Source organism: Myotis myotis, unplaced genomic scaffold, assembly GCF_014108235.1.
Source record: "Myotis myotis isolate mMyoMyo1 unplaced genomic scaffold, mMyoMyo1.p scaffold_m19_p_7, whole genome shotgun sequence".
NCBI lineage: Eukaryota > Metazoa > Chordata > Mammalia > Chiroptera > Vespertilionidae > Myotis > Myotis myotis.
In genome coordinates, this window is record NW_023416379.1 from 52,411,951 (window position 1) to 52,430,662 (window position 18,712).

Consider the following 18,712-nt stretch of genomic DNA (forward strand, 5'->3'; position numbering starts at 1 on the left):
ACTGAGGAGATCTTAATCACATGGCTTAAGAAGGGAATGCTGTTCCAAGTCTCATAAAAATTCCCTATGCTTGATCCCTGAATAGTCCAGAAAGATGAGACTTAGAAGTTCACTTTCATAATCTCTGTCCAGCAGCAAACTGGGCACCTCCTGAGAATGAGTGCCCCAGCTCTGCCAACAGCACCCAAACGTGCCCCCTGCCAGTTCAGTTTTCATCAGTTCATCTTCCTTCCATCAACAGCATAGAGATGATACTTCACAGCACAAGGGAATACAGGATTAGGGTCATCATTTCACTGGGTCAGATTTTCAACACATTAACAGCATGTGGACTCCCACCATCGTGCATGACTTTGGTAGTCTGACCTGATTTCTTTCAGGCCTGACACCTGAAAGTCAGTGCCACTTGCCTTGTGTGTGCTGACTCCCAGATGAGTTCATTGCCTCCTTGGGAGCAACCAAGACCTCTCCTAGGTCTTAGCCCCCCATGCACACTCCTTTCTAACTCTAGTGTGTGATTCAGCCTCATCTAGAGCATATTATGGAACCAGGTAGTTATGTGTTTAAGAAAAAATATTCTTCAACACGATCCATCCAAAGTCGTTCATTCAAAATGCAAGACTGTTCTCCCAAGTTGTCACTAATACTATATTTTGCATTTGTTTATCATGCCTGTAAGGCCATTCCTGACTAGTAAATTTTAGCCTAGATATGTCTGCTTCCCTTACAACAGTGGAACACAGTTCCATTAACATCAGTGAGATAAAACTAGTGTGCTATTTCTAGTCCACTTCATTCCACTTTAAATTCCTGATCATTACCTTTTTAAATAACATTTTCATGGGTCATTAGTTTTGTGGAAGATTCTCCACCACCCATCCCTTCTTATTTTTTCCCATTATCAGAGCCTTGCTTGTTAAAAAAAAAAAATAGAAAGTAAATAACAAGGCTGACTAGTAGTCACAGTTTCATAAACATATAGCTTATGGCATCACATTTGCTTTATGAATATAATTGGTGAGTTTAATGAGTCCTAAAAATGGAAAGATAGTGTAACCTACTCAAGATGGAGCTAAACCAATATTTAGAAAGCCTCTGCCTGCAGGTGTGATGGGCAATTGCATTCTGTTTTGTGCACTTGGAGGTGTTACAGCTGGCCTAGGTGCACCAGAGATGGGTTCCTGGGAGGGACACCTGTGGCAGTTCAGAAGGTACCGTTGTTTCAAAGCAAGCTGTGACCCAGAGCAGACATAGGCAGCGGGAATTCATTGCACTCCAGTGTCCTGCTCACCAGTGTTCACGGGATTCCCCCTAGACCTCAGCACTTTCCTCTTCTCCTGAAGCTGCTCTGGATTTCTCCGTTGACTGTTAAATATGTAATTTTGTGAGAACCCTTCCATCATTGACTTACATTGTGACTTAATAGTTAACTTTCATTGTTTAATGCCTCTTCTACAAAGCTGAATTGTAGGTTTCATGAGCATATGGCTGGGTCTTGTTCTTGTCCATTCCTCACAGCTCTAGGATTGGAATCCCAGCTCTATGGCCTTGGATGAATTCCCTCACCTCTTTCTCAGTTTCTTTGGCTACAAAACAAGGCAGCCCAGCCAGTGTGGCTCACTTGGTTGATGTCATCCCATGCATCAGTAGGCTGCTTGTTTGATTCCTGGTCAGGGCACATGCCTGGGTTGCAGGATCGATCCCCAGTAGGGGGCATGCACGAGGCAGCAGATCGATGTTTCTCTCTCATGGACGTTTCTATATCTCTCCCTCTCCCTTCCTTTCTCTGAAATCAATAAAAACATATTTTTAAAAGGTTATCATGCCTGCCTTGCAGGGCATTACAGGAACCAGCTAGCAAAGTGCTGGGCCCCAGGAGGTGCTTGGTGAATGAGTACTTTGACTCACTAGACCAGTGATGGAGAACCTTTTGAGCTCGGCGTGTCAGCATTTTGAAAAACCCTAACTTAACTCTGGTGCCGTGTCACATATAGAAATTTTTTGATATTTGCAACCATAGTAAAACAAAGACTTATATTTTTGATATTTATTTTATATATTTAAATGCCATTTAACAAAGAAAAATCAACCAAAAAAATGAGTTCACGTGTCACCTCTGACACGCGTGTCATAGGTTCGCCATCACTGCACTAGACAGAGCCTGCACACAGAAGCTGAGCAATTGAATATGACAAAGCAGGATTAAACCCTTATGGGAGGAGAGCTAGTTATGGACTCTTAAATTTTCATGGTGAGGGCACCATTTCCCCTGACCTTGGGCTTGGAGGACAGTTTATAGCCCTGTTTTTATTCATGACTCTTTCATGACCGTCTGACAGTCACTTCAAGCTCATCATTCTCCTAAGTCCAGAAGCACTGGTGATTTGATTTGGGATGTGGAGACTGTGCTCATTAGCATCCCCGTCCAACTCATACATTGAAGCATCAGCTCTTCCCTGAGTGGGGAAGCTTTCTCCAGCTCCTTGCAGCCATGAGACAAGTGGTGACGCCTAGGACTGATCCAGTGATCCCTGTGGGTGTCTCTGACTTATTTAAGAATTATCTTTAAAAGCAACCACAGTGGTGGGTGGTGGTGGGGCCTACTGAGAGTAAGAGCATCAAAATAGAAGAGAAATGGTGGTAAGAATGAGAGTATGAGGAGGTCTGTACAGAAAACATAAATAGCATTGAGATGAGTTTTCCCCATTTCCCGTATAGTGAGCACATCTGCCAGAACTAAACATGTGCATTATCCACTCAGCCTCTGGCAGATCGCCGAGGTACAGAGCAGAGACGCTTACTTACGGAGGGTCACCCCTGCCTTGATTCTGCCATTCCTCTCTTTGTGGTGGAGCTATGTTCCAATGAAGAACTGCCCGTGTGACATTCTCGTTGCCGTCTTTGGTTACTTATAAATACACACTTCTTTGTCTTGCATCCCTTTTAAAGGTTCCTAAGAGAAATGCCAATAGGACAGTGTTACAATTGTTGAGTCTATTATGATGTCAGCTTAGTAGACCACAAAACTGTAGGTTAGATGAGCTGCTTTTTAATACTAGTTCTAGGAGACTGGACGAATAAGGACTCTTGCCTGCATGCATTGGTTAGGGTTGGTATGTTGGTTTACTCAATGCCTTGCCCCAAACATAATTTGAGACAACACTTACCAAGCAGTGTTGTCAGCTTCTGTAGTTGTATGTTATAAGCACACTTAGACTTATGACATACTCAGTAATATACAAGTTTTCTCAGGCGTTTATCGTGTTCGAGAGACCCTAGTTAGATGCAGAGTTACAGTGAGAAATGAAACAATCCATGATCTGAAGAACCTTGCTGTCTTATGGTAGAAACAGACCCAATTAAGTATAATGGAACTGAGATGGCAATGATTGCCCTTGTAGAGCTCTAATGTGGGGCTAAGTCACGGTTTTTGTTGTATTTCTTTTTTAACCAAATATCTCAGGACTCATTAATGACAGAGAATTTTTTTTTTAATATATTTTTTTAAATATATTTTTTATTGATTAAGATATTACATATGTGTCCTTGTCCCCACGTTACCCTCTACCCCCCACCCCCCCCACCCCCCGCTCATGCCCTCACCCCCCCCGTTGTCCATGTCCATTGATTAGGCCTATATGCTTGCATATAAGTCCTTTGGTTGATCTTTCCCCCTTACCCCCACCCTCCCCTACCTTCCCTCCAAGTCCCGACAGTCCAATCAATGCCTCTCCGTCTCTGGATCAGTCCTTGTTCATCAGCTTATGTTGTTCATTATATTCCACAAATGAGTGAGATCATGTGGTATTTATCCGTTCTCCAGTTCCATCCATGCTGTGGCAAATGGTAAGAGTTCCTTTTTCTTCTTCCTCTTCTTAAAGAATACCTTTCAGCATTTCATATAATGCTGGTTTGGTGGTGATGAACTCCTTTAGCTTTTTCTTATCCGTGAAGCTCTTTATCTGACCTTCTATTCTGAATGATAGCTTTGCTGGATAAAGTAATCTTGGTTGCAGGTTCTTGCTATTCATTACTTTGAATATTTCTTGCCAGTCTCTTCTGGCCTGCATGGTTTCTGTTGAGAAATCAGCTGACAGTCGTATGGGTACTCCCTTGTAGGTAACTGACTGTCTTTCTCTTGCTGCTTTTAAGATTCTCTCTTTATCTTTTGCTCTTGGTATTTTAATTATGATGTGTCTTGGTGTGGTCCTCCTTGGATTCCTTTTGTTTGGGGTTCTCTGCGCTTCCTGGACTTGTAAGTCCATTTCTTTCACCAGGTAGGGGAAGTTTTCTGTCATTATTTCTTCAAAAAGGTTTTCAATATCTTGCCCTCTCTCTCCTTCTGGTACCCCTATAATTCTGATGTTGGTACGCTTGAAGTTGTCCCAGAGGTTCCTTACACTATCTTCATATTTTTGGAATCTCTTTTCTTTTTTCTTTTTCGGTTGGGTATTTTTTGTTTCTTTGTATTTCAAATCTTTGACTTGATTCTTGGGATCCTCTTGTCTGCTGCTGGATCTCTGTAAATTATTCTTTATTTCAGTCAGTGTATGCTTAATTTCTAGTTGGTCCTTTTTCATGTCCTCCATGGTCTCACTATACTTATTGAGGGATTCATTAAATTTATCGGCGGTTTCCATAAAATTCTTGAAAACCTTATAAACGTGGCCTTGAACTCTGTATCCAATCGTTTGCTTTCCTCCATTTCTGCCATTTGTGACCTGTTTCTTTGTCTCCGCATTTTGGCAGCTTCCCTGTGTTGATAGAGTGGCCCTGTGCGCCAGGTGTCCTGTAGGGCCCAGTAGCTCAGCCTCCCCAGTTACCTGGGGTGGACACTCTTGGTGCACTCTTGGTGCCTTGGTTGTTGTAGAATCACTGGGAGGAATTGACCTCCAGGCCAATTGGCTGTGAGAATCAGCTGTGTCTAAAGTGGGAGAACTTCTGTGCTGAAGACACCCTTCTGGGGCAAGACTTGCTTCAGTGGGGCTTTGGTGCTCACTGAGTCTGCTCCCTGAGTGTGTCCCTTATGGATCTGAGGAGTTGCAGTCTGGATGGTCCCCCTCTGACCACTGGGTACAGTGGCTCCTGGATCTAAGGAGGTGCTAATTCAGCCTCTGCCTGAGGCCACACAGCAGGGGCCACGAAGAGGCTCAGCTGTGAAGCAATGCAAGCTGCTGTGGGGCCTTGGGCCTTCTCTTGGAAGTCCCAGGTCTGCCTGGCTGGGCTGCAGTTAGGTACATTCACATGCAAAAGCCTCTGCCGCAGCCTGGGTGGGGCGGGGTCTCAGGGAGTCAAAGGGCGGAGAAAGCAGCTATGGCCGATTCTCCTCCCGGAGTCGCGCGTCTCAGTGTCCCGGTAACGGCTGCAAGCACCTCTGAGGGAAAGCCGCCCTCAAGTTCGCCCGCTGCCGGACAGACCAGCCTCTCCCCGTATGAGTCCTGGGTCCCCAGAGACTTCCCGGAACCGGAGTTCAGAGCAGTCGGGAGCTTGTGATTCAAAAAGACAGCCACGTCCTCAGGCGCCACCCCCTTTCCTCCGCGCGCGTGCGCGCGCAAGCCGCCGTACCTCTGCACTTCACCTCCGCAGCGCCTCTGGCTCTCAGCGTGCTTTTCTTTCCTTCTAGTTGTAGAATTTACACTCAGCCAGCCTTCCTGTTGTTCTGGATGATGTTTGCTCAGTCCTTTGCGGTAATTTTCAATTGTTGTGTGAGGCGACAATTTCCCGGTGTTTACCTATGCCGCCATCTTAGTTTTTCCTCTTTTTTAATATATTTTATTGATTTTTTACAGAGAGGAAGGGAGAGAGATAGAGAGTTAGAAACATCGATGAGAGAGAAACATCGATCAGCTGCCTCCTGCACATCTCCAACTGGGGATGTGCCCGCAACCAAGGTACATGCCCTTGACTGGAATCGAACCTGGGACCCTTCAGTCCGCAGGCCGACGCTCTATCCACTGAGCCAAACCGGTTTCGGCAATGACAGAGAATTTTTAATCTGGAATTTTATTTAAAGTCCTTCAAACTTCTTAACAATTAAAATCCCACTCAGTTATGTATCTAAAAAATTTCCCTTACGGGAAAGAATGCAGTAATATAAAACCAGTGCTGCCCTGGGGATCCACATTGCCTCACTCTGGCTGTGGGGCTGAGAGGGTGTGTCAGTCCTTCTGTCTAGGAGGTTTGGAGAGGGCTCCCAGAGGAGCTGATGTCGGAGTCGAATTGTGAACAGCAGATATAAGTCCTCATAAGAGTTTTGGCTCTGTGTGCTGTGGTGAATTTAATACATGTGGAAGTCAGTCACAAAGCTTGCCAGTTCCTCTTGCTCTACGCCTATTCCTCTAGCAGATATTTTTAAATCACTGGTACAATGGCTTCTTTTACCTGATTTGTACATCACAAGTTGTAGACTGCCGCCCCTCCCAATGGGGTCAGCAGTGCTTGCAAGAACCTCGAGGATGCCTGGTTTTGCATAGAGGGTAAGGAAGCCTGCCCCAGATACCAGCAAGTTTAATCCACTTCCATCGGGGAGAAAAACAATTGGCCCTAGGCAATGTATTTCTAATTATCTAAGTTATTTTCTGTGTGTGTGCATAAATAGCACATTTTCAATCTGTGTAAAATATAATGGATGAGCAGCACATGACAGTTTACCAGGAGAGAAGACAGCTGTGTGGCAAAGCTGCTGCTGATAATGAGGGAAGGACTAGCCCAGGTCCTGTGCCACTCAGCAGCTTCCACCTTTCAAATGACAGCCAGTTTGTTTAGTCCTGCAACCCCCATTCTTTACGGGCTGGGGGTTAATTTCTTGCTGAGAACACTGCTTTAGATTGTCATCATCTCCAGTATCATCGTAGGATCGGGTATGACGTGATGACTGAAAAGTCCCAACTAGAAGCCATGATGAGCAAAATGAGAGTGTGCTTTTAATGTCTCCTGTGAACTTGTGAGTGAGGCAAAACTATTTTGAAACCCTACAGGCTTTCCGTTTTGAACAAGGCCACACTGCCAGTTGCGCGGTTAACAAGCCAACTGGAATGCCGTCTTGGGCTCCAGGCAGCTGCAGCAAGTGTCCGCGCACTCCTGGTGCCGAAGGGCTCTCCGCAGGGCCGACTGGGAGGGAAATTAATAGGCGTCCCATTGTTCCCGTGCATCCTCGCCGGGATATTTCATTAGTGCAAACACTGAACCCGTTGTCGTCCCGTGCAGCCACTTGACCCTGGTGATTTCCAATTCTGTGCGCCGCCGACGCGATCCAGCAGCCGCATGCGCGAGGCGGGCGCTAATTATCGGACGCAGAATCGCGTCCAGGACGGATGAACTGCTCCTTTGCAGTCTTTGTTCTGGGACGTTAGCCCCGTCTGGTTATCTTGCTTCGGTTGAGGGATTCGGGACAAGAGCGGTGCTGCCGGTGACTTCACGGCCCTTCTCCCTGTTTGTGTTGCAGGTCACGGCCAGGGGCTTCGGGCCGCTGCTGCAGTTCGCCTACACCGCCAAGCTGTTGCTCAGCAGGGAAAACATCCGCGAGGTCATCCGCTGCGCCGAGTTCCTGCGCATGCACAACCTGGAGGACTCCTGCTTCAGCTTCCTGCAGACCCAGCTGCTGAACAGCGAGGATGGCCTGTTCGTGTGCCGCAAGGACACGGCCTGCCCGCGCCCCCACGAAGACCATGAGAACTCGGCGGGGGAGGAGGAAGAGGAAGAGGAGGAGGAGACGATGGAGTCGGAGACGGCCAAGATGGCCTGCCCCAGGGACCAGCCGCTCCCACACCCCGGCAGCTTCGAGCCCACGGCCATCCCGGGAGCCCAGAAGGAAGAGGCTTTGCTGGCGCCCGAGGCCGACGGGCCCACGGACACCAAGGAGAGCTCCGAGAAGGACGCGTTGACGCAGTACCCGCGATACAAGAAATACCAGCTCGCATGTACCAAGAATGTCTACAATGCATCCTCACACAGTACCTCAGGTTTCGCAAGCACATTCGGTGAAGACAGCTCCGGCCACAGCCTCAAGCCCGGGCTCGCCATGGGGCAGATCAAAAGCGAGCCGCCCAGTGAGGAGAACGAGGAGGAGAGCATCACGCTCTGCCTGTCCGGGGACGAGCCTGACGCCAAGGACCGAGCGGGGGACGTGGAAATGGACCGGAAGCAGCCCAGCCCCGCGCCCGCCCCTGCGCCCCCCTCGGGGGCCGCCTGCCTGGAGAGGTCCAGGACCCTGGCCTCCCCCTCCTGCCTGAGGTCTCTGTTCAGCGTAACAAAAAGTGCGGAGCTGTCTGGCCTGCCCGGCACATCTCAGCAGCACTTTGCCAGGAGTTCCGCGTGCCCTTTCGACAAGGGCATCACTCAGGGTGACCTTAAAACTGACTACGCCCCCTTCTCGGGGAATTATGGACAGGCCCACGGGGGCCAGAAGGATGCATCCAGCCTCCCGATGGGGTCGCCCCTCAAGGGCCCTGGGGTGGAGGCTCTCTGTAAGCAGGAAGGAGAGCTGGACCGGAGAAGTGTCATCTTCTCCTCGAGCGCTTGTGACCAAGTGAGCACTTCGGTGCATTCGTATTCTGGGGTAAGCAGTCTGGACAAAGACCTCTCTGAGCCGGTGCCAAAGGGTCTGTGGGTGGGGGCTGGCCAGTCCCTCCCCAGCTCGCAGGCCTACCCCCACGGTGGGCTGATGGCCGACCACTTGCCAGGAAGGATGCGGCCCAACACTAGCTGCCCGGTGCCAATCAAGGTCTGCCCTCGCTCGCCCCCCTTGGAGACCAGGACCAGGACTTCCAGTTCGTGCTCCTCCTATTCCTACGCGGAGGACGGGAGCGGGGGCTCGCCCTGCAGCCTCCCTCTCTGTGAGTTCTCCTCCTCACCCTGTTCCCAGGGAGCCAGATTCCTTGCCACAGAACATCAGGAACCAGGCCTGATGGGAGATGGAATGTACAACCAAGTCCGACCCCAAATTAAATGTGAGCAGTCTTACGGAACCAACTCCAGTGACGAATCCGGATCGTTCTCGGAAGCAGACAGTGAGTCGTGTCCTGTGCAGGACAGGGGCCAGGAGGTAGGGAACCCGCCTAAATTCAAGCATGTCATCCACTCTCTCAGTCCTTTATCTGGACTCTCCCTGCCCCCTCCCCACCACTCACAGAGTGTTCTTATTTGCCAAGATTGAAGGTAAAGGGACTGCCTCCCTTGTTCATGGATGGTTCAAACTGATTCCAAATTAATCACTTTTGTCCTAGAAAGCACTTGAAATTTACCTAGATTTAATAGTCAACTAGTAGATACAAACTGCTTATTGAAAAAAAGCATGAAAGCAGCATGTCCAGGTACTTCAGACCTCCCTTGCTCCTTCTCCATCTGCTCTGAACGGATGCTGTACCCATCACCTTCGTCCTTGCTCCTCACCCCTTCAGTGTGAAGGGAAATATAGAAACACTTTCAAAACCCATTAAAACTAGATAGATCCACACTAAACAAGTGCTTTTCTAGCACCCTTTACATTTTCCTTATCAACAGAAGACCCTGGGGCCAACCCGTGCAGATGGACAGCTCACACCATCCCTTCTGGGCTCAGGGTCATTGCAGAAGCACCGTAATCAGTCACACATAACTTAATAACATACCACTTCCCAGGCTCCCCACAAATGGTGAGGAGTTATTTTGGGGCGCAGTGGGGTTGAGTGCCCGTTTCGGTCCACCCCAAAAGCAAAGTACTTTATAGGTAACAATTGCCAGGCTCCATCCATGTCTCACCAACGCTGGGAGAGGGAGCAGGAGCGATACCAGCCACATTGCTCAGGGAAGAAAGAACAGACACCCCTTGTGTTTCCCCTCCCCCCACCCCCTCAGAGGCCCCTGGGAAGAGATGAGGGAGTCTGTGCCACAATCTGGCACGGCCTAACCTGGTGACCAGGAACCAGCCTGAGACTGCCGCCTGTGTCTCAGACCTGCCTCTGGACCTAGAGTGAGCGCATCCAGTGGGAAGTCCCTCTTCAGAGCTGCTTATTCAAAAGACACAGAGGGAGACGAAGCGTGGTCCTCAGGAGGCCTGCGCTCCCTGGATCTCAGCCTCTAGTAGGGCAGGGATGCTAACCCCACCAGGCAGCGGAAATGCCACATGGGTGAGGTGGCTTTTCACAGAGCCACATGCTGTCTCTGCACGCTTGGCGAGAAGCACCCGGGGCTTTAGTTCGGGCATGTTTTGAAAATAGATTCCAAAGCCCTCCGTGCCAACTGCAGAAATAACCTGTGATCACTGCCTTGTTTTGCTGGATAGCCCTCTCTTCTTTTTGCCTGGCAAAAAATGGAGAAAGGTAGGCTTTAATTGAGTTAAAAGAAATTGTAAAGGCAATTTGAATGGGAACTATCTCTACTCAACTACACCATATCCCCTCAGGTTTGGGTGGGAGCTTGTGCCAAGCCAGAGGCGCGTCTGTGTCTCTAGCCTCAGAGACCAGAAGTCTTGTGAGAACAGCCAGAGGTTGTGCTCTCCCCCCTCGCTCACTCCTTTCCCTCCGATCACCTTTGTGAGGTTGTCGTCTCTTCCCCTGAAGCTTTCCATAAGCGCCCCGATGCAGAGGCCTCGTCACTGGGTCTGGCTCGTCCACGTAGTGACGTGATCTCGCCAAGGATTGGTGTCACACACAAAAACAGAAAGCCTCCAAGTCTTTGTTTTTTGTCTCTCCCTCAAGAGGAGCCCTGCCGTTAGGCTAAAGGGGCTGTGTTTTTGTGACGTTTGCACATGCTCAATGAACTGTCCGTTTCACATAAAGCTCTGTGGTTTCTCTGCTATCCCAAAAGAGAGCTGAAAGCCACTTCTTGGGACTAAATGCCATCAACAAGAGCCCATGGTTTTTCTTATGTTTGAGCCATCTTTCGTCTGCCTTAGAGCTTTTCAGTTCTACATGAATCAGCTTAAAGGAGGATTCATTCAACCTATAAAAATAGTCATGAACAGGACTAGTCTCCCCTTGAAAAATACCACTGCTTTAAAAAGTACCTTATTTTTACTTTTTTATTATTAGGATTTTTGCATATCTAAACAGTGGAAGAAGTGACATTTACCGAAGTTCTATGCCATGTCAGAAATCACACTTCGCCCCTCTTGGTAGTACATTTAGGACAGGATCGACACAGGAAAGCTAAGGTTTTTCCCAGTTTGACGTTTTAGTTTTCCTAGAGTAGAGGAGATTACGTTTTCCAAGAACTATTTCAGGGACTCATCATCACTGCTCATCTTTGAGTTCATCACTTGCTTACGGGAGTTCCTTTGACCCTGGTGGGAGTATGGTGCCCTGTAATAACATTGAAGGCAAATCCTTTACAAACGTGACTCATAACTCATTTCCCTGCACTGATCGAGAAGAATCCAACGTGTACTGGGCTGATTCTGCCCCAGTTTGCTCTTGTGTAAGGTCCAGGTAACTTCTCTTCCAAGTAACTTCTCCCCCAAGGAGAGATCAGAGTCAAAAGCCAGAAAGAGTCCTCACCGCCAGCCAGGCACCTGTCCAGTACTGCAGGTACTCTGTGAGGAGCCAGAATGTTCAATCAAAAGAGGTGTCAGCCTCCTATAAGATGTTCTGGTTCTGCCCCGTTAACTCTCTCATCTCATCAGTGTTGGCCTCTCTCATCCTTTCTAATGATTCCCTAGCGCTGAAGAAAGCTTAAGTTAGCACAGTACTGTCCTTTACAACAATCAGCTTTTTAAACTTTCTTTTTTTTTTAATAACCAAACAGCATACCCAGTTCCTGGCCCACCAAATTCTCTGTGCCTACAACAACATGTCCACATCTCTAGAGGCTTAGGTTTTATTTTCATGGCACTTACAGAGTAATTACTCAGTGACTTGCTTTTCCACACAGCTGTCTCCTGTGTACATGCCTCTAGGTCCATCACATGGGGCTTCTTTAACATCCATCAGTCCCATAAACCACAATTTACTCATCTGTCATCTCTCAGCAGCCATTCCAGTTGTTTCAAATTTTCCCCCTCTTATAAACGCTGCAATAAATATTTTTGTGAAGATATTTAGTAGTGGTGCTTTTATTTTTATGGGTTAGAGTTCCTTAAGTGGGTTAAAGGTTATGCTCATTCATTAAATACTGCCTAACTACTCTCCCCAAAGGCTGTAGCAATTCCCATATCCTTCAGCAGTTTCCTCCTGTTCTTGCCAGTAGGAGTGATCCATCCTTTTAATTTTTGCCAATGTGATGGGCAAAAAAAGGATGACTGCTAATGAGGTTGACATCTTTGTCCCTTTTTCTTTCGTGTTGTCTTTCAATCAGTGTACAGAATCCTTAATATAGGAATATTAACCCTTTCTGATAAATGTTTTCTATATTTTTCCAGGGGTTTTTTAACTTATGGTATCTTCTTCTATATAGAAAATTTTAAGTTTTATGTAGTTGTTATCCATTCTTTTCTTTATGACTTCTGGGTTTGCTATTTACATAAAAAGTCAGCTTGGAAATTTTTTTTTCTTCCAATGATGAAAAAATGAATAGGTCATAAGAAGTAACAAAAGTAACACTTTGCATAACAAAGTCTTAGTTTGACTGAAAATGGGAGGCAAAGTTGGGGAGAAGGAGTATAGGGGAAAGTTTCATTTCTATGTATTTCTATAATGTTTTAATTTTATTACATATATCTCACACGGGTTCATTTTTTAAATTGAGATGTAATTCACATACCATCAAATCCACCCTGTTAAAGTGAACAAGTCAAGGGTTTTGAATGATTCACAACATTCTATGACTATCACCACTCTAATTCCAAGACGTTTTTATCACCCCTGAAAGAAACAACATACCCATCAGCAGCCACCCTCGGTACCCTCCCTCAACTCAGGACACCACTGCTCTGCTTTCTGCCCCTATAGCTATGCCTACACTGGACATTTTATATCAATGAAATCTTACACTTTGTGGCCTTTTGTGTCCGGCTTCTTTCACTGAACATAATGTTTTCAAGGTTTATTCTTGCCATTGATATGCCCCCCATATGTCATGTATCAGTTGCTTCATTTCTTTTTTGTTGCTGGATAATATTCCATGTGCATGTACCACACTTTGGTGATCCATTCATCAGTTTGGTGACTTTTGGGTTGTTTACCCTTTTGGGCTATTGTCCATAATGCTGCTGTGAGCTCTTGTGTGCACGTTTTTTGTAGATGTGTTTTCAGTTCTCTTCGTTACATATCTAGGAGGGGAATTGCTGAATCACATGATAACTCTCTTCAACCTTTCCAGGAATTATCAGAGTGTTTCCTAAGGCAACGGCACCATTTTACATTCCCACCAGCAGTGTATGAGGGATCCAGTTTGCTCCACATCCTTGCCAACATTCGTTATTGTCCATCTTTTTTATTATAGCCATTCTAGTGGATCTGAAGTAGTATCTTGTTTTGGTTTACAGGTTCATTTTTAACATTTGAAAGTTATAGAAAAGTCACAAGTATTTTCTAAGTAGGAAGCTTCTTAGTGACACGGTTTTATATCACACCCATTTCTAATCCATTGTGAACTTTAGTCAGGAAGTACTGGAAAGACAGCTAAAAGTATTGATTAGTTGGGTTTGCTTTATTAACATGAATCATATCAAGAGGGATCAAGTATGTGAGTGTGTGTGTATCCTTGTGTGTTTCTATAAGAGGCAGGGGCAGGGAGAAATAAGGCCCAGCACCAACACTGACAATCACCTAGATGAGCTTGTCTGACTCTAACTCTCCCGCCCAAAGGCTGACTTCCAGGCACATGTTACATGTAAAATGTTTACAGTTGCTTTAGTGGTTTGTTGAATCGGGCATCTTTTTTCACATGTCTGTAATTGGCCCACCTAATGAAAAGAAGGCCTTGCTGGGCAGCATAGACGTTAGCCATATTTCTAACTAAAATAGTCCTTGTGTGATGTCTAGAAAGCTGTGCTTAGCATCTGGAATTTCGAAGCATACTGTATGTCTAGAATAAGGAACCATGTGACAAAGAAAAATAAAATATATTTATTAGAGCTAATAAATATAGTATTATTAACAATATGTCAGATCTACAAGGCAATTCCAACTTTTTAAATATTTTTTTTATTGATTTCAGAGAGGAAAGGAGAGGGAGAGAGAGATAGAAACATCAATGATGAGAGAGAATCATTGATCAGCTGCCTCCTGCACACCCCCTACTGGGGATCGAGCCCGCAACTCAGGCATGTGTCCTTGACCAGAATTGAACCTGGGACCCTTCAGTCCGCAGGCCAACGCTCTATCCACTGAGCCAAACCAGCCAGGGCTATTCCAACTTTTTAAAGCACTTTCTCCGTCTCCTATCCAATTTTAGTCTTCACAGCAGCCCTGTCAGATGAGCAGGGCAGATGTCGCTGACTCACAGACGCTCACAGAACTTCAGGACAGAGAGGAGGGGAGACTTGCCTGCAGCCACACAGCTAATTGATTGCAGTGTCACAGCTGAATCCCAGGTGTCCTGCATTTGACCATGAGACTCTAGGGTAAAAGGACAATTGTTCAGGAAACATTTCTTAGTCTGGGAGGGAGATGTTGTCATTGGCATCTGCCCAGCGCTGAGCTGGCTGTCCCCATGCCAGCAGCACTGGAGTCATTAGCCCCAGTGGGCATCTTGCTTCCTCCCCCGACAACTCCCAGAGATCTGGGGTCTTGTAAGAGCATAGGTGGTAGAAGCTTTGGAGAGCTGGATACAGTTGGTAGGATCGACTCCCGTGGCTTCTACTCAACTTCTGGTACTGAAACCAAAAAAGGAGATAGCAAGAAGATTCACACACCAGCTTCCACTGGGATTTCTAGAGGAAATAGATGCTTGTTCTCGGCTTTTTCTACAACGTTTTATCTCGGTTCTTCTCCAGTAGCCCCCATCAGGCCGCCCAGAGACACCAGGCACATGAAATGTGTTAAGAGACACAGGAGGTGATGACAATCCGTCTCATTAAAACCCCGTAAAATATTCAGAGGAAACAAGATCACAGGGAAGTCCACCAAAGCAAGAGTGTTATTGTTTGGGGAGGGGAATCTTTTCCCCCCCTCGTTGTCTCATATTTGAACTTTCTGCAAGAATTCATATATAATATAATTTCTTAAATGATACTTTTGTTTATCTGGGAGAGAGGGGTATATCAGCTGCAGAAGCTGGGCAGCTGTTCGCAGGGGAGGGGCGTGGAGCCGCTGATTAGTGTTTGGTGAGAAGGACGCACTGGCACCCTGTGGCCAGGCCCACAAGGAGGAATATTTAGATTTCATTCACCCTCCAGAAGTCACACAGCATTCTCTCACCTTTTGTCAGCCTCTGGGGCCAGAGGACCCTCAGCCCATGGCAGGACCACTCATTCCCCTGACTGATCAGGAGCTGGGGCCCCCAGAGGATCACCCTTCTCTGGCCACTGCTGAGCCAGCCAGTGCAGGTGCTGGGCTGAAACACCTGTGTCCTGTTCCTCCCATTGTGCTAAGAAGGAAGAGAAGCCTGGGCACTCTGCTGGGCCGGGTCAAGTCAACGGGGGCGGACCATGCACGCTGAGGCACCGCTGGCTCCGGTGTCACAGGCCCGGGGCTTGCTGACTCTCAGAGTCTCTACTGAGAAGCAAAGCTCGGGTGCACCTACACGGCGGCCCCGAGCCTGAAGAGAAATCAGGGCCCTCGATCCCATGGAAAAGCCACAGGAGGGCCCTTCCCCTCCAGTGCAGCCTGCTCAGCCTCCTGTGCTTAGTCTCACATGCCCGTGGTTGACTGTATAGCTCAGTGATGGCGAACCTTCTGAGCTCGGCGTGTCAGCATTTTGAAAAACCCTAACTTACCTCTGGTGCCGTGTCACATACAGAAATTTTTTGATATTTGCAGCCATAGTAAAACAAAGACATATTTTTGATATTTATTTTATATATTTAAATGCCATTTAACAAAGTAAATCAACCAAAAAAAAATGAGTTTGCGTGTCACCTCTGACACACGTGTCATAGGTTCGCCATCACTGGTATAGCTGCAGGCCGGCAGGATCTTCGTCTTGTCTGGTTGGGTGTTTTGCACAATCTGCGAGAGGCCAGTGAATGAAAACCAAGCCACTGCTGAGAAGTTAAATCTTGGAAGAATCAGTGTGTGGAAGGACAGTAAATAAGACGGGAAGTCCTACTAGGCCATTTGGGTTGTAAGAATTCCCTGGAAGAAAGGGAGAAGGGCCTCAGCCTTCTCGATGTGTTTCAACGTATCCAAAGGCCAAGTAGCATTAGCGGACTTCCCAGCCCCGTTTGAAGAGTGCTGGCGTGCCTGCGAGCCTGAGAAGGTAACATTCCCCCTGCTCCACGAGGGGTCTGTGCCCGCTCTTTATCTCTGGGGACCACGGCATTGGCGTGGAGCTCATATCTCTGACCATAGCCAGCAGCCGCCGTGAGTGACCACTGAGCCTCTCCAAGAACACCTCTGGGACTCACCTCCGGTGTCAGTGGAAATTCTCCCTTGCCGGAGGGGAAACAGAGCCTTTTAAAGAGAAACAAGAGTGTTTGGGTTTTGCTTTGTTGTTTTTTTTCCCCCCCTCACATTGAAGAAAGTCTATGTCTGACCATTTTCTTTTCCTTTGACCTCTTTAAAAAGCAACTGGAGTTGCAACAGCTCTGCTGAAATTTTATATGGCCTTTTGCTTCAAGGACTTTGAAACGAGCATTGTTGATTTTTCTTCTTTCCTGTCAACCTCTGTCCTATTTCCCTAGTGTTTTATATTCACTGCCTGGATGCTTTTGAATATAGTAACTCTCACTACAGAAGGCCTTCTGACTTTCCCTGTGGCCTGAACTATAGGTATGTTTTCTTTCTGAAAATCGGTAAACACGATTGCGAGCGGGAGCAGAACGGCTTTGTGGTCAGCAGAAGGGGAGACGCCAGGCCCAGAACTGCTGCCACCTCTGCTGTGCAAACAAGGCTTCTGCCTGGTGTGGAAACATCCGTGTCCCCGCACACAGACCTCTGTGTTATTTAGGCACCGTCCAGGATCTGAGTGTCTGTTTGTCATCCAAAGGGTATGAAAGGGAAATCAAACATTCTTTCATATCAGTATAAGCCTTGTGCAAACACAGCCTCATGGACAAAGCCCTTTCCCGGGCCCATAACAAGGAGCTGTTTGTCCTGGCTGCCCATCTTTAGCAGACGGAGCAGGGCTGAGCTGAGAGTGGTGTAATGTGTGTCGTTGTGATTTGGTTCTCTTGGGCCAAAGAGTTTCATAGGTGTCATGGGGCAGCGTTCACCATACACAAGTAGAATCACAGCGCCCACTGGCAGCCTTCGGCTAATGCCGCGTCCAGTGGGCTCAGAGCTACAGAGAACCTGACAAAGCAGGTGCACCCAGCCGTGGAAAAGCCACATGGTCGTTTGTGATTGCCTTTGTGCGTGGGGATTCACTAGTCACAGAAGCCAGGATCTGGGCTCCTGTCTGCCGGCATCTGATGTCACCAAGGAAAAAGCCTGCGCTCAGGATAAAATTTCTCCATCACCCTCCCCTAAGCCAGGCAGACATAATACTGCACCTTCTGAGTATTAGCGAGGGCTTGGTTTCCTCACCCAGAAATACTTTGATCAATGAAACTCAGGTTTAATTGACCTATTTTTCTGATTCCTCAGTTTCATTGAGTCCAGTACAATAGCCACACGTGGCTGTTGAGCCCCAGAATTGTGGCTAGTTTATGACATGTTGTAGGTGTCATATACGCCTCGGATTTTGAAAATTTAGTGCCTCCCATCCAAAAAAGTAAAATATCACAGTAATTTTCTATTAATTACATGTTGAAAATATTTTGGATCTATAGGGTTCAAGTCAATATTTTATTAGAATTAATTTCACCTGTTTTCATTTCTTTGAGTTATTTTAATCAGTGGCTACTAAGAAATGTAGAATCACAGATGCAGCCGGCATTGTTTGCATTGGACAGCGCTGGGCAGGCGCTTGAAGGAAGTGTAGGTGCATAGCGCCATCTGCTGGTCCGTCTACGGCAAACTCTATCTAGTGTAAGCAAGCATGAAGCAGTCTGTGCTGGGAAACTCGGCAGAACAATGTGCTACCTTCCTTTTCTAGGAGCTTCTGAAACAGAAGCAGAACTGAACCCCAAAGTCCCTAGGGTCTTCAGTAGGAATCCTGGAAAGGGTGGTGTCCAACTGCGGGAAGCTGCAGGCCTGTGTTTACCTCATGAGTGCTGAGGAGACTCTAGAAGGCTGTGGTTCTTAAATGTTGCAAACCGCCACAGACAAGGTTGTAACCAAGCATTTAACAATAGAAGGAGGACACAGATCCATCCCTCAAGAGACGGGAGTCCTCTCTTTGAATAATGCTCATTGGCTTTGATTTGTCAAGAGTTTGAAAGTGAGACTCTTGCTGATAATAATATCTGCACCAGTTATCTATTGCTGCTTAACAGATCACCCCAAACTTTGTGGCTTGTAACAACAAAAATCGTTTTAACGCCTCCCACTGTTTTATGGGTCAGGAATTCAGACGTGGCCCATCTGAGCACTTCTGGCTGGGGAACCTCATGAGTTGGAAGTGAGATCCAGGTGGCCTCACTCCCGACTAGCTTTGCAGGCAACCAGTGCAACCTCATTCTGCTCAGCCTTCCTGCTGGCCAAATCCTGGAAACTCAACTCAGGTGCCGAGTCTGTGTCAGGGAGGAAGAGGGAGGCACACGGTCAGAAAGTCCACGTCCTGGGTGGCTCATTCATGTGACTGGCAAGGTGAT

The 18,712-nt window shown here is 47.2% G+C and overlaps 1 protein-coding gene across 6 annotated transcripts in view; it reads left to right on the forward strand.

Annotated features, from left to right (window-relative positions):
• BACH2 (BTB domain and CNC homolog 2) overlaps positions 1-18,712 on the forward strand; it is a 359,490-nt gene that overhangs the window by 328,304 nt on the left and 12,474 nt on the right. For all 6 annotated transcript variants that reach the window (XM_036316333.1, XM_036316330.1, XM_036316331.1 and 3 more), the window contains one exon: positions 7,445-9,043. In XM_036316333.1, coding sequence (XP_036172226.1) covers positions 7,445-9,043 — 1,599 coding nt within the window. The remainder of the gene's footprint in view (positions 1-7,444; positions 9,044-18,712) is intronic.